The sequence below is a fragment of the Emys orbicularis genome, chromosome 1 (assembly GCF_028017835.1).
Source record: "Emys orbicularis isolate rEmyOrb1 chromosome 1, rEmyOrb1.hap1, whole genome shotgun sequence".
Taxonomy (NCBI): Eukaryota; Metazoa; Chordata; order Testudines; family Emydidae; genus Emys; species Emys orbicularis.
Genome location: NC_088683.1, coordinates 368,644,701 through 368,657,764, shown reverse-complemented (window position 1 = coordinate 368,657,764; position 13,064 = coordinate 368,644,701). Strand labels below are relative to the sequence as shown.

At 49.9% G+C, this 13,064-nt stretch overlaps 2 protein-coding genes and 1 pseudogene across 2 annotated transcripts in view; 2 read left to right on the top strand and 1 right to left on the bottom strand.

Moving 5' to 3' along the window:
• Positions 1 to 13,064, bottom strand: part of LOC135873700 (olfactory receptor 52Z1P-like) — a 68,296-nt gene that overhangs the window by 32,938 nt on the left and 22,294 nt on the right. The window lies entirely within an intron of this gene.
• Positions 6,810 to 7,760, top strand: LOC135895458 (olfactory receptor 52B2-like). Its single transcript, XM_065423570.1, has one exon. It carries the CDS (start codon positions 6,810 to 6,812, stop codon positions 7,758 to 7,760), a length of 951 nt encoding a protein of 316 aa, XP_065279642.1.
• On the top strand, positions 8,184 to 12,164 carry LOC135892035 (olfactory receptor 52Z1P-like; annotated as a pseudogene).

The following is a 13,064-nucleotide window of genomic DNA, read 5'->3' as shown; positions in this document are numbered from 1 at the left end:
GTTCCTAGATGTCTGCATTCACATGTGACCCAATTAAAACACATGTTATTTGCTTGTGCCCAGGGCTTTGTCAAACCTGACCTTAAAAGCCTCTAAGGAAGGAGATTCCACCACCTCCCTAGATTATACCATGCGTGCCAAAGGCGGCACACGAGCTGATTTTCAGTGGCACTCACACTGACCGGGTCCTGGCTACCGGTCCGGGGGGCTCTGCATTTTAATTTAATTTTAAATGAAGCTTCTTAAACATTTTAAAAACTTTATTTACTTTATATATAACAATAGATTAGTTATATATTATAGACTTACAGAAAGAGGCCTTCTAAAAACATTAAAATGTATTACTGGCACGCGAAACCTTAAATTAGAGTGAATAAATGAAGACTCGGCACACCACTTCTGAAAGGTTGCCGACCCCTGGATTATACGGAGAAGCAATAGGGATGTGGAGACTACAGTGACAGAACAATACAGAAATGAGGATTTCACATCCCAGCTACTGATAAGTGAGTTCTTGCCAGGCAGGATGCTACCAAACTAAGGGCTGGTCTACACTGGGGGGGGGGATCGATCCAAGATACGCAACTTCAGCTGAAGTCAAAGTATCTTGGATCGAATTACCTGGGGTCCAGACGGCGCGGAATCTTTGGCCGCGGCTCCCCCGTCACTGCGCTACTGCCGCTCGCTCTGGTGGAGTTCCGGAGTCGACGGTGAGCGCGTTCGGGGATCGATATATCGCGTCTTAACTAGACGCGATATACCGATCCCAGATAAATCGATTGCTACCCGCCGATACGATGGGTAGTGAAGACGTACCCTAAGTTTCCTTTATACATCTTCTAGGCTCTTCCCTTTCTCTGGAGCTGATAGATCGATCACCTTCCTAACAGCCCCAGATTGCCTGATTTCAGTGTGACTGGTTTGGGATGTGAGGGTGTGACCGTTCACTTCCCAGCTTATGGCTGCCTCTGCTGCTTAGCCAAAGGCGTTAGCCTAAGAACAGGGCCTCAGACTGTCACAGTGAGAAAAGGCCCTGACACAGACAGACAGTGATTTTGATTCTTTCTTTTCTACCTCTATAACTAGCTACGTGATCAGAATACACCTACATTCTTAAAGTATAGGCCTTCGCAGACAGGCCTGAATAGCTATATCCTAACAGAGACTATTGCAGGGGCTTGATTTTTCTTGCCTTCAGCTAACTCTCCTGGGAGGGGATTCCGTAGTGCTGCAGCCACTGTCTGCAGAAACTGACCCCTCCCTATTCTATCATCCTGCTAACCAAGAGATTCTCTAGTGTTCTTCGTTTCAAGTTTCTTCACCTGTACCGTGTCCCAGATTTGTCCCAAAGCAGGTGGAGAGGAAATATGTTACAATGTCACACGCGGCGTGACCACCTGTCCTTTGTTCGGGGCCCAGTGTTCCACATTACACATCAAATCAATAAATATTGTCTTGTAAACACCAGTAATCATGCAAAGGATGGGACACTGTAATACAATCGGTTCTTTGTATATGAGTGTGTGTCACAAATCAAACATCGGGGGGTGCCCTTAAAAGTAGACTTTCGCCAATGATTTCCAAGTTGTCCTTTATTTGAAATCTAAAGGGTCTGTATATGGGCGTGAGGGAGATTACCAGAGCCAGGGACTAGCTGTTCTGGTGCAGGAACATCAGAGCTAGGGAAGTTATGCGTTCCCTGTTGCCAGGCCCTTTTGTGCTGCCCCTGGTGTTGGCACCATCTGTCATCGGTTTCACCCCCACTCTGGACTTTAGAGTACAGAAATGGGGACCTGCATGTGAACCTCTGAACTGAATTACCAACTTAGATCTGGTTTTGCTGCCACCACTCCCAAGTTCTAACTCCTTTCCCTGGGTAGCCTTGAGAGACTTCTTCATCAATTTCCTGGTGAACACCGATCCAAACCCTTGGATCTTAACGCAAGGAGAATTTAACCATCCCCCCTCCTTTCCCCCACCAATTCCTGGTGAGCCCAGATCCAACCCCCTTGGATCTTAAAAGAAGGAAAAATCAATCAGGTTCTTAAAAAGAAGGCTTTTAATTAAAGAAAAGAAAGGTAAAAGAAAACCCTCTGGGAGAGATTAGCATACCAGCTACTCTCACAGACAACAGATTCCAAACACAGAGGATGTCCCCCTGGGCAAAAACTTAGTTACACAAAAAATACCCAATCTGATTATTCCCTAATGCCCAAGACAAGTTACAAAGAAAATAAACATAAACCTATTTATTTCCTTCACTAATACTCACTACTTGATAAGAGGCTGAATTCTGGAGCTTTCCCACTCCGGTCAAAACTTAAAACTGAAACTAAACAAAGGGAACTGCCCTCCTTCCTTTTGAACCACCTTGTCCCCCCCTTGGTTCCTCTGGTCAGGTGTCAGCTAGGCTAGGTGAACTTCTTAACCCTTTACAGGTAAAAGAGGCATTAACCCTTAACTATCTGTTTATGACACCATCAGACCCACTTACTTTTTGCAGACTCCGGGCGGCACCCACCAATGCGAAGTGCCAGGCTTTGCGCACAGCGATGCCTGGCTGCTGGCAGGCTCCTAATGTGCCCCGCTGACTGGGCGGGTTGCAGTGGCCACCCCAGTGGCAGAGGCCAGACCAGCCCCAGTGCACTGCCCCCGGATGCACTGACAGAGACATACCCCAAACCACACTAGCCGACATGCATCTCCTGCAGGGAGGGACTGGCCTGCACAGCCACCTAGGGGAGCAGCTGCTGTGTCCCAGTTGCTGGGAAGGGTGTGGGTGGGTGGGTCTACACAGCATTTAAAGCTGGCTGCCCCCTGTGGCTGACTGGGGCTCGCTGTGGGGCTGTGTCTGGGCTAGCTGAACCCCAAGCTCCGAGACCCCTGGGGGGGAAAGGGACTCACAGAGGCCAAATGTCTACACAGCCCCAGTCCGCTGAGCAACTGCAGGAAGGGGCGTGGGCCTGGCAGAGCTAATCCCCAGACATGGCCAGAAGGAGGCGCCCCTAGGGGCAAGCAGAGCACCCTGTGACACGCTCTCAGAGAGGAAGAATCGGCTTGTGATTACGGCTCTGGGCTGGGACTTGGGAGCCCTGGATTCAGTTCCTGGTTCTGCCACTGACTCCCTGTGTGGCCTTGGGTGAGTCACTTAGCGTCCCTGGAGCTCCGTTCCCCACCTACAAACTGGGGGCAATGTGACTTCTTTGCTCCCACCCTTTGGTTAGGTTGAGAGCTCTCTGGGGCAGGAGCTGCGCTCGCCGTATGTGTCCAGCCCAGTGCGGCAGCGCCCTGATCCCCGGTAGGGCTTGTAGGTGCTCCCCTGCTCCCCGTGTGAAATAACAGCCAGAGCCTGGGCGTTTGGGCTGGCGATGGGGAAAGCCGGCAGGAATATCGTTCATACAAACACTGGGAAATCCCCTGTTTAAAGATCACACCTGCATGAGGCTGATGCGGAAACTGGTGAGTCCCTGGGGCTCCCTGGTGGCTCAGAGCCCCGCCGGGATTCCCAGGGAGGCAGTATAAATATCCCTGTGTCTCAGCCCTGGTCAGTGCGGTTCACACTGCCTGGAGCTCTGCACCCGGCTCACAGGCAGAGATTCCTCAGCCCCGGCTGGAGCAGGAGCTTGGTGAGTCGTTTGGGATCGGGGCAGGGCTCCATTACTGTGCATCCCTCTCTTTAGAAAGTCGCCCGTTGCGTATCATCAGTGGGAACATTAGCACGCCAAGGACCCAGGCCAAGGGCACCTTCAGCATCCACTGGTTTCAATGGGAGCTGAGGGCACATAGGATCTTGCAGGATCGAGCCCACAATCAAAGAAAAGACAGAAAATATAGACTCGAATGCAGAATGTATTTCATGCTTGCAAACAGCTGCAGTATTCTCATCGGGTATTGCTGCTGGCGCGCAGCAGGCCCAGGAACAGAAAATAGGCATTCCCAGTTCTTGTCCCATCACCTGGCCTCTCCCTGGCCCGGATCCTGCAAAGACATTCCACAGGAGGAGTCCCTGTAAGGTCAACACCTATGTTCATTTTTCCAGTGTGCAAGGAAGAGATAATACCTGCTGCACCTCCCCGTGGGGCTGATGCTGCTAAGATCTGCTAAGCGCTGTTATTACAGATCATTCCTGTCCCATTCAGGGAGGGGAGGGGTGTCTAGATTTCCCTTCCCATCCCAATAGCTCAGAGGAGAGCAGGCCAGAATCACTAGCATTTCTTTATACGAAGCTTCCAAATGATTCAGGTAGAAAATAATCATGAACTTCAGGGCTTTAGATACTGAGGTGACAGTGCCTTGAAACACCAAAGATGGTGGGTGGAGGGACAGAAAGACAGGGAGATAGAAACTATTTTTTCATTTTCTATTTTCAGGGAATGTGCAATTCTAACAGAGCAGCTGAATTCTCCACTCTGCAAATCATGCGTGCAAGGCTGAAGTGTGCTTTGTCTTCCCCGTGGATCATATGGAAAAACTGTGTGTAACTACTGCAATGGGATATTACATGGGGCTGCCTTCGTGCAACATCCCAGTTACCCTGGATCACAAGCTGACCCTTGACATTCTCCCAAGGTTGGTTGCAACAACACCAGTTTTTACCTAAGTCTGTAAGCCTCAGATAACAAAGGGCCAGCTCATCAGCCGGTGTCACCTGACGTAGCTGCATTGCCTTTGATAGGGCCGTGCGGATTCCACCAGCTGGGGATCTGGCCCCCTGTGACAGCTGGACACATTTCTGAAGGAGCCCTTTGTCATTTAAGCAGTGTGATGGAATAGGGTGAGAGGCAGGGCATAGGCAGCCAGGAGAAAATGCCCCCAAGAGATGCAGCTTCCAGGCTCACAGACAGGGAGACGCCCATCGCCCAGGCAGGGTTTATAATGTTAAATCTCTGCCTGGGACACACGGCCATTTCCTGACCCGGCAGACATTCTAACGGGCCCAGGGAACGGTGTGGGGTGTCATTAGTACCCGAGTCTCCTGCTCCCCGTTACCCTGAAGAGTCTTCTGGGCATCTCCAAGCTGGGCTTAGACTGTGACTCCAGAACGCTTTCACTGACAAACAATCTGCTATTTTGGGCCGGACTAATTAAAAGCACCAAAGAACAAAGTGCAGCTACTACAAAGGTAGGAACAGAGGCATTGCCAGACTGGGTCAGACCAGGGTCTGTCTCGTCCAGCGTCCCCCTCCAACAGTGAGCTGCACCAGGTGCTGCAGGGAAGGGGCAAGAAACTCCAGAACTGGCAGATGTGGGATAACATGACACTTCTTCAGGGATCATCCTGACCGGTAATAGTTGGCAATTGATTTAAATGTGAAGCGTGAGGTTTCATCTCTTTCAATACTTGGTTATTTCCTAGACCTATTGACTGATTGATTAAAGATGAGGATTAGAACTTTCCTGCAGACTCCCTATACCAGGCGATGGCAAATACGTTCTGTGGAGAGGGCTGAATTTCATTGTTAACTCTGGTCCATTGGCTGGGGTGTAGAGTTAGCCCAATGGATCTGCCATTGATATCAAGGGGAGCGCTGCATGGAGACCACGGGTCGAGGGATCTGAAAAGGACTTGGGGGTCCTGGTGGATAATCAGCTGAACATGAGCTCCCAGTGCCGTGTGGGGGTCAAATGGGGCTAATGTGATTCTTGGACGTATGAACAGGGGACTATCAGTACGAGTAGGGAGATTATATGACCTTTGTATTTGGCACTGGGGTGACCCCTGCTGGAATCCTCTGCCCAGTTCTGGTGTCCTCAATTCAAGAAGGATGTTGATGAACTGGAGAGGGGGCAGAGAAGAGCCATGGGAATGATTAAATGATTGGAAAAGCTGCCTTGTAGTGATAGACTCAAGGAGCTCAGTCCGCTTAGTTTAACGAAGAGAAGGTGAAGGGGTGATACGATCACAGTTTATGAGTACCGAGACGGGGACCAGAAATCTGAGAGCAGAGGGCTCTTCAGTCCACAAATGTCTAACACGATTCAGTGGCTGGAAGGTGCAGCTAAACAAATTCAGACTAGAAATAAGGCACAACTTCTCAGCAGTGAGGGTGATTAGCTCTTGGAACAAGTGACCACAAGTTGCGGTGGATTCTCCATCCCTGACAATCTTTAAATTGAGAGTGGAGGCGTTTAGAAAGATCTGCTCTTCGTCAAACAGGAATTGATTCAGGGCAGTTCATTGGGCTATGTTATACAAGAGGTCAGATGTGATGATCACGGTGGTCCCCTGTGGCTGTAGAATCTATGAATCCATTAGTAATCCCTTCTGCAGTGACTAACATTTGAGTTGCCGTTGTATTTAGTTGTTCAGTAGTTGACTGTTGCATTCAGCATCAATCAATGGGAAAATATAAAGTAGGAACCGTGCATCGTCCTAGAGCTGACTGAGATTTGCATTCATGCATAAGTTATCTGAAATTATCCGCCCAATAATGCTTGTGCTGTGGCTTCTTTACAGTGGGTTTGCAGGTGTTCCTATCTGACATCTGAGCTTCCTGACCAGTCACTGTCACATGGTACGTTTCTGTTCTTTACTGGTCTGAATGTAGCTCTTAGACTCAGGTTTGTATTGCATTCAAAGAAAGCACATTTCAAGTTCACGTTATGTGAATATTGGCACTATTTCCTGAAAAGAACCTGTTTCTGGTGGCCGAGAGGGACCTGGGCCTTGTGCAAGCTCTCGGCAGGGGGTGAATTTCGCTCTAGAAGGTTAGTGAGAAGTGAGCGTGAAAGGGGCGATACCCCCCAAGTAATGACCTTGTCTTTCTTTCCAGCTTTGCCTAGCATCCAAGCAGAGCCCACACCTCATCATGTCTGCTGTCAACAGCACAAAATTCAGTCATCTCACGTTCATCCTCCTCGGCATCCCGGGCCTGGAGGACTGGCACACCTGGATCGCCATCCCCTTCTGTTTGATGTACACTGTTGCTCTTTTAGGGAACTGTGTTCTAATATTCCTTATTGCAACAGAGCGCAGCCTCCAGGAGCCCATGTACCTTTTCCTCTCCATGTTGGCAGTCAGCGATTTAATATTATCTACTTCTACAGTGCCTAAAATGCTGGCCATCTTCTGGTTTAGGGCCAGGGAAATTGCTTTCGAGTCCTGCCTCATCCAGGTGTTCTTTGTTCACTTTGGGTTTGTTGCTGAGTCAGCAATCCTGCTGGCCATGGCGTTTGATCGGTACGTAGCCATCTGCTACCCCCTGAGATACACGACTATCCTCACCAATGCGAAGATTGGGAAAATCGCCACGACCATAGTCATCAGAAGCTTTTGTATAATTGTCCCCGATGTCTTTCTGCTCCAATGGCTGCCCTTCTGTGGAAGCAACGTCCTACCGCACTCATACTGCGAGCACATAGGGGTGGCCAGCCTGGCCTGTGCAGACATAACCGTCAATATCTGGTATGGCTTTGCAGTGCCGATTGTAACCGTTATACTAGACGTTGTATTTATTGGGGTGTCTTATGCGCTGATCCTCAGGGCTGTCTTCAGGCTCCCCACCAAAGATGCCCGGCTCAAGGCTTTTAGCACCTGTGGCTCCCACGTCTGTATCATCACCTTGTTTTATACCCCAGCATTTTTCACTCTCCTAACCCACCGCTTTGGCCGTCATGTCCCCCGTCACATTCACATCCTGCTGGCCGATCTTTACGTGCTCATCCCCCCCGTGCTAAACCCCATTGTTTACGGGATGAAAACCAAGGAGATTCGGAAACAAGTGGGCTGCATGTTCTCGCAGAAGTGGAAATGGTGCTGAGTGCCCCCGCTGGGCTGCTAGCTGAGCAAGGAAACTTACTAGTTTGGCTTCTTCCGCACTGTAAGGAGAGGGTCCCTTGGCACCGAGAAATGGAAGTTAACACTTTAACTCTCTGGCCTGGTCCACACTAACCCCCCACTTCGAACTAAGGTACGCAAATTCAGCTACGTTATTAACATAGCTGAATTCAAAGTACCTTAGTTTGAACTTACCGCGGGTCCAGACGCGGCAGGCAGGCTCCCCCATCGATGCTGTGTACTCCTCTTGCCAAGCTGGAGTACCAGCGTCGACGGCGAGCACTTCCGGGATCGATCCCAGAAGATCGATTGCTTACGGCCAGACCAGGAAGTAAGCGTAGACCTGCCCTCTGTAGCAAAATAGACATTATCAGCTCCCGGGATGTTTCATTGCACACCCAGGTCCATGGCACTATGTCTGAAGAGAAGACTGAGGGGTGGCCTGATAAAAGTCTTCAAATCTGTGAAGGGCTGTTATAAAGAGGACGGTGTTCAATTGTTCTCCATGTCCACTGAAGGTAGGAGAAGAAGCAGTGGGCTTAATCTGAGTTTTAGGTTTCATATTACGAAAAACTTTCTAACTCTCTGGGTAGTTAAGCTCTGGAACAGTTACTAGGGAGGTTGTGGAATCCCCATTACTGGAGGTTTTTAAGACCAGGCTGGACAAACACCTGTCAGGGATGGTCTAGGTTTACTTGTTCCTGCCTCGCGAGGTCCCTTCCAGCCCTACATCTCTATGAAGTGACGAGCACTGGTTTCTTGAGAGGGCAGTGCCTTTTTATATGTCTGGTCTCTCGGCACTCAAAACAAACCCATGTCCTTGCCTTGTCAGTAGGCCATACTTCGGCCTTCACCCGCCTAGCCCCTTCTCCTGGGCTCGCCTTCCCCTCACAGTTCAAAGGGCGAGCTCGTGTGTTTGATTTGCTTATTCTTGGCCAGTGAACCCAGGGGAAGGAGACTGGGTGAGGTGGTGTAGGCTTGGAAGCTGGGGAGATGCCTTGCCAGCGTAGTCCGGTACTTCCAGCATAGTCTGGTACTTTGAAAATGGAGGCATTCCCGTTCTGGTTGAGGAGGCCTGTGCGGTTGGAGTTATGGGTTCAGAATTATACAGTGCAGGGTCGTTCCCGACCCCAGTACTCACACAGCCCCTCAGCTAAATCCCCTAAAATAACCTAGGCTAACAGAGGGCAATGGGTGGCAGGGAATGAGTTCCTCAGCAGTGAGGGGGCTCACTGATGGCTCGCTCTTTGCTAACATTTGAGTCTGGATGAGATAGAGGCAGAGCAGGTCCCTGGGGATCCCTGCTGGCTCTGAGCTCCCACTCTGGTATTCCCAGGGCAGCAGTATAAATATCCCCATGTCTCAGCCCCAGTTAAGGTGAACAGGGCTGGTCCTAGACCAAATGGCACCCCAGGCAAGGAGCATCTTTGGCCCCCCTCTTCATTTGTTAAACTTTTGAATACCTTATTTTTAATGCATTTGTAGCTCATTTCACAACGTTGATGCACTATTTGCATGCATGATTAAGACTATAAATTTGCACACTAAGATCTGTAAATCTGTATTTATTCATGCCATATGTAAGCAAATCCATTTTTTTAAATAGTGTTACAGTCAGTGACAGCTGTAGAATGTTAACCCTCGTCCTTTAGTTCAAAAGGTCGTTTTTCTCGCCTTTGCCCTCGGGAACTGAAGCACATCGTCAGACAGATCCAACGACTGGACAATGGCATTTTCAAGTGAAAAAAGAATGAGCAATCTCATTAAATATGTTCTTTATTAGGCACTGCTTACACGCTTCAAGTCTTAGAACACAGGTACACTTTCACAATTACACAATAAAATGAGGTTCACAATATCGTAGCTGGACTCTCACTTCACTTTGTTCTTCTATCTCACTGACTGACTGACTGGCCCAGCCCTGCCCCTTATCTACCCACCAGGGCCTGGCAAACCACGTTCTAGGAGGTTCCAGGAAAATGTAGTTCTCAGAAAGTCTGGAAGGTTCCAAGAGATTCTAGAAAGGTCCAGAACATTCTAGAAGGTTAGTGAAAAATGAATCCACATGGGGAATACCTGAAACATTTTCCTTCACACATTCTATTTTCCCTTTTGTCGCTAACAACAAAAACAGCACCCCGAGCTAGGTGCCCCTCAAGCCTGGCACCCCAGGCAGTCGCCTGCCCCTAAATCCGGCCCTGAATGTGATCCTCACCCGGATCACAGGCAAAGATTCCTCATCCCCGGCTGGGCAGGAGCCTGGGGAAGGAGGAGTTTCTGGACTATGTGTCTGACTCTCTCAGACTTCCCAAGTGATCTCAGGCCAATAGCTTTAAGTCTCTAATAGGCACTGCCTTGATTTTTGGATACCCAACTGTAGGCGCCCAAATTTGAAAATTTGGGCCTAAACGTAGGCCCCTAATGCCACACACCAGAGCAGCATGCCTCCCAATATTCCAAGTGGCTAAAGTGGGATGGGCGTTGCAACCTGGCACACAAGGGTCACAGCACCGCTTAGGTTTGGCCCATCTGCCCCTCTGCAGATGGAAACAGAGGGGCAGCTGGCCAAACCTAAGGGGGGAGCGAGGCGCTGTGACCCCCATGCCCCTGATTGCAACACCACTTCCCCCCCACACACACTCTAGGCAGCCCTGAATGCAGGAAATGTTCTATCTCAGCCAGGAGAGGTGGTTTTGGGGGTCAAATCAAGCCAGCCCTGTGACACCCTGGGACTGTTGGGAAGTATGGAACAGGCAGTGAAGAGCTGGAGGCTTCTGGAGACAGGCATCCAAAATCAGAGTCCCCTTTTGAAAAGGTGAGCCTTAACCGCTGAGCCTGTTTATCCTTCTGCGCTTTGGCGTTCAAACACCAGGCCCTGCTCAGAACTTCCCCAGCTTTGGATTCCGTGTTTGCAGCTTGAACCTCTCAATAATGAGCCAAATCCAAATTCATCCACATCTAGGTTCAAAATTTAGGCTTAGATCTGAAGTTTCATCTGTAGCCCCAACAACTAGTAAGCCACATTCCTGTCTCGTTTACAGCTGTGTAAACTCAAAGTAATTATACTGATGTCTGTGTGTGTGTGTCTGTGTGTGTGTCGTTACCTTGAGTGTGCAACCCTCTGATCATATCACCATTACCCTCATCTTCCCTCTCCCACAATGTTTGTTCATTGTGCTCCCTTGTGGGTCCCGTTTCAAACAGTGACAACACACAGGAGAACAAATGTGTGTCTCTATAATTACCGGTGACTCTTAGGAACATAGATATTGCCATCCTGGGATGGGTGCGGCTACTGCAGTCTGGTCTGACCCATGCTGCGGGGGTGAGATTCTGGCTCTGCTGAAGTGAACGGCAAAGCTCCTAGAGACTTCACCAGTGCCAGGATTTCATTCCAAGGTATGCTGTAAGTTCCAGCTCATTTTAACACGTTCACTGATGCTGTTTTTCCCTTTTAGTTACCAGACACTAAATAGAAGATCAAAGGCCAGCATGGCAGCTGTCAATCACAGACTCCAGTGCTGTAACATTCACCCTAGTCGGTATCCCTGGCACGCAGGAGTTGCACGTCTGGATCTCCATCTCCTTCTGCTCCATGTACATTATTGCACTGCTAGGGAACTCTAGTCTATTATTTATCATAGTAGCAGAGCAAAGCCTCCGTGAGCCCATGTGCCTCTTCCTTTCCACATTAGCGGTGGCCTATCTGCTATTATCTACCACCCCCATCCCCAAGATGCTGGTATATTCGGATTCAGGGCCGGGGAAATTTCCTTTGGCTCCTGCCTTACCCAGATGTTCTTTATTCATTTAATCTTTTTTGCAGAGTTCGCAATACTGCTGGTGATGGCGTTTGATCGGTACGTTGCCATCTGCAACCTCTTGAGACATGCAGCTGTATTAACGCACTCGGCAATATGGAGACTAGAGCCGGCAGCTCTAATTAGAAGTCTCTATATAGTTCTCCCATTCGTCTTGCTGCTTCAGAGGCTGCCGCACTGCGTTATCCATCACTCTTACTGTGAGCACATGGACATAGGCCGCTTGGCCTGTGCCAGCATAAAAGCCAACGTTGTCTATGGCTTAACAGTTGCCCTGTTGTCAACAGGGCTAGATGTTGCATTTATCACTGTGTCCTATGCTCTGATCCTCAGGGCCGTCTTCCAGCTGCCGTCCATGGACGGCCGGCTCATGGCTCTCAGCACCTGCGGCTCCCACATCTGTTTCATGCTAATTGTTCTATACATTGGCCTTTTTCTCATTTTTCACACACCTCTTTGGGGGCCACAATATCCTGGGTCACATTCACATCCTGCTGGCCAGCCTCTGTGTACTTGTTCCCCCCATGCTAAATCCTTATGGGAGTGAAAAACAAGCCGATTCGTAAAAGGGTAACCCACACGTTTGCTTGGAGCACTAGGTGGCTTTGGGGGCTGGGAACAGGGTACGTTGCCTTTGACGGCTTGGTCAGCGTTTGGATCCAACCACTGCCATTCTCAGATGGCTGTCTTGCGGCTCACATGAAAACAAGTGGAGATCACAGTCCATTTTGTAGGGAACGGCGTCCACACCACCAAATTGACCACTTCCCCATCTCTATTTCCCAGTCTCTGCAGAGAGACCAAAGAGATTGGATCAGCCAGGGGATGAGGTCTCTCCAGGTCCGGATTGTGGCACGTTGGTTGGTCAGCATGACGGGAACTTGCACGGTTGCTGCCTGTGCTCTACGTCTGCGCATAACTACAGAGTAGGAGCTGCACCAGGCCTTTTTGCCTGGTCAAGGAAACCTCCCAGGCAATTCCCTGGAGCAATGAGCTGCCCCTTGGCTTTGGGGTTCAGAGGTCAGAACTGCACAGTGACAGACGACTGGCCGGAGCCCCGCTGCTCGCCAAGACAAAGCAGCAAACAGCCACCCTGCCATTGCCAGCACATTTCCCACTCTGTGCGCTTTTCAAGGGGAAGGAGCCGCCTGAGGGCTAGCACCGCTCCTGTCCCATCCCCCACAGACCAGGAGTCTGTTTTTCATGTGAGCGCCCAGGTCACGTGTACTGAGACTGCCCTTACGTTAGCTACGGGCAGGCTTGGACAGCGGGAAGCTGGGCATGCAGGCTGAGCCTGTCCCAAGAAAAGGGATGGAGGGGATAGGCCTAGCTCGCTGCGGGGATGGCCGACCCCTTGTCAGGAACCATTTAGCAGGGGCCGGGGAATATCTAGGGGGAGTAGGGAGATCGCACTAATGAGATCATTACCGGATACCGTGTCCAGTTCTGCTGTCCACACTTCCAAA

Bases quoted from the DNA above. Each gene is read 5' to 3' on its own strand.
- LOC135895458 (XM_065423570.1), top strand. From the start codon at position 6,810: ATGTCTGCTGTCAACAGCACAAAATTCAGTCATCTCACGTTCATCCTC.